The 2,070-nt window shown below is 41.4% G+C and overlaps 1 protein-coding gene across 1 annotated transcript in view; it reads left to right on the forward strand.

Moving 5' to 3' along the window:
* Positions 1-2,070, forward strand: part of STAB2 (stabilin 2) — a 228,909-nt gene that overhangs the window by 145,448 nt on the left and 81,391 nt on the right. Inside the window, exon 31 of the mRNA XM_007952402.1 lies at positions 2,001-2,057. Coding sequence (XP_007950593.1) covers positions 2,001-2,057 — 57 coding nt within the window. The remainder of the gene's footprint in view (positions 1-2,000; positions 2,058-2,070) is intronic.

A 2,070-nucleotide genomic window follows, 5' to 3' on the forward strand; every position in this document is an offset into this window, starting at 1 on the left:
ATATATATATATATATAAAAGCTCTGGTAGCATAGTGCCTAAGGCACTTGATTGCTAACCAGAAGGCTGGTGGTTCAAACCCACCAGCCACTCCTCAAAAGGAAGATAGGTCAATCTACTTCCGTAGTGATACTGCCTTGGAAACCCAAGGAGGGGTCACTATGAGTCAGGTCTGACTCGACAGCACATAACAACAACGACAACATATATATATACGCACTGCCATCATGTCTATTCCAACTCATAGGGAATCTACAGGACTTTATGGAACTGCCCCACAGGGTTTCCAAGGCTGTAAATCTTTATGGAAGCAGACTGCCTCATGTTTCTCCAGTGGAGCGGCTGGTGGGTTCAAACTGCCAACTTTTGTTTAGCATCTGAATGCCTTAACCACTATACCACCAGAACAGCTAAAGAGTATTGGATTGTTATGGTTTTTGTTTTTGTTTAATTTTGCTAATCATTTTTTAAGCATAAGACTTTTCTATTAAGAGATCTCAATGTAGTTCAATGAATATTTGTGTGGGTATCTCTGATGTGCCAGGGAGCATACCAGGTTGTAACTCTGCAAAGAGAAATATGACATGGTCCTCTCCTCAATGGGCTCATGATTTCGCATAGTAGGTTGGTTGTATCTTGATTGCAGAAACTTTCAATAATAATAATGACCACTGATGTTTCCTGGGTACTTAACATGTGCTAAGAGACACAGAGGAGAAGGGCTTCACCCAGCCCTCTGGGTGATGCTGAAGGATCAGCAGGGCCTGACTAGGGAACGAAGAGACCAAAGAATGTTCTAGGCAGAGAGAAGCATGTAACCCAAAGTGGCATAGAGTGTGTGGGCCCCACAACAGTCTGGCATTTTGTCTCTCTTGCTGGGCTTCAAGAAGGGCTCTGCTCCCTCCTTTTTTGGGTGACAAGGTTTAAAGGGGTTGACACAAGGTATACCTTGAACACTCATCCCCATCTCAACAAAGAGAAATTTTTGAAAGAATTAAAGAGCTAGGTGTTGCCATCGGCTGGGTAACGGAAAGTCACATAATGGATTTCAAGCACAGGAAAAACTGTTCAAAGAAAAGAGTGTCTAGTTCACTCCCATTTCCCATGTAGAAAAAATACCAAAGGGAAAGAGCAAGTTTTCTGTAATCAGTCCTAAGATAAAGTGATAGATTTATAACCAAGAGAATAATCAAAGAACTGAACCAGTACTTCAATAAGTCTTTTCACTCCAGTGAAATAATAACATAATAAAATGTAATAATAACTATGACATTTACTGGGCACTTTTTATTTGCCAGGCACTGCTCTACATGTTTTACATGTATTAACCCATATAGTCCTCACAACACCATATAAAGTAGGTACAGTTTTTCCATTCTACAGACGTGAAAAATGAGGCACAGAGAGTTCACACAGCCAGCTATAAGTGATAGAGAAGGCGTTCAAATCAGGCAGTCTGGCCCCGCAGCCAGAACTCTAAACAACCAACCACACTACACTGTCCATTAGTTGGCAAATTAAGAACTGAATATTGGCCTCCTCCAGCTTTAGGAACAAGTTGCACTTACGAGTTTCTTCTGCACTCCTTTGTCCTGTAATATTATTTCTGGGGGCTGTCTCCACCCTGGACCGTGAGATCCTTGAGGCGGAGAACTCCTAGTCTGAATCTGACCCAGTCACTAAACAGTGGATTTCAGTGAGTGAATATTGTTGTTAAAGGAGTTAAATTAACCGAGGCAACAATGCCACACTTTGAAGGGCTATTAGACTCAGAAGACTATTGCGGAGGAAAACAATGCTCTTACATTCAAGACCTGAGTTAGCTGAAGTGCTTGTCTCAAAAAACATTAAGGAGGTTGACCAGATGAGTGTCCCAAATATCTTTCCAATTTTGTACTTTATATTCTAAATCTTTTAGTTGGTGTGGGGAATATCTACAGCTGCATTTTGGGACTGGAATTAATAACCTTGAATTGTCTTCTTTGCCTCTGTTTACCAAGGGAAAGTGTGGAAAGTGTCCTCAGCAGCCAATCTGCCCTCCTGGAACAAAGCCACTAGTAAGTATTTTGT

This window comes from Orycteropus afer, unplaced genomic scaffold, assembly GCF_000298275.1.
Source record: "Orycteropus afer afer isolate SDZICR_OR568_19922 unplaced genomic scaffold, OryAfe1.0 scaffold00334, whole genome shotgun sequence".
In the NCBI taxonomy this organism is placed as follows: domain Eukaryota; kingdom Metazoa; phylum Chordata; class Mammalia; order Tubulidentata; family Orycteropodidae; genus Orycteropus; species Orycteropus afer.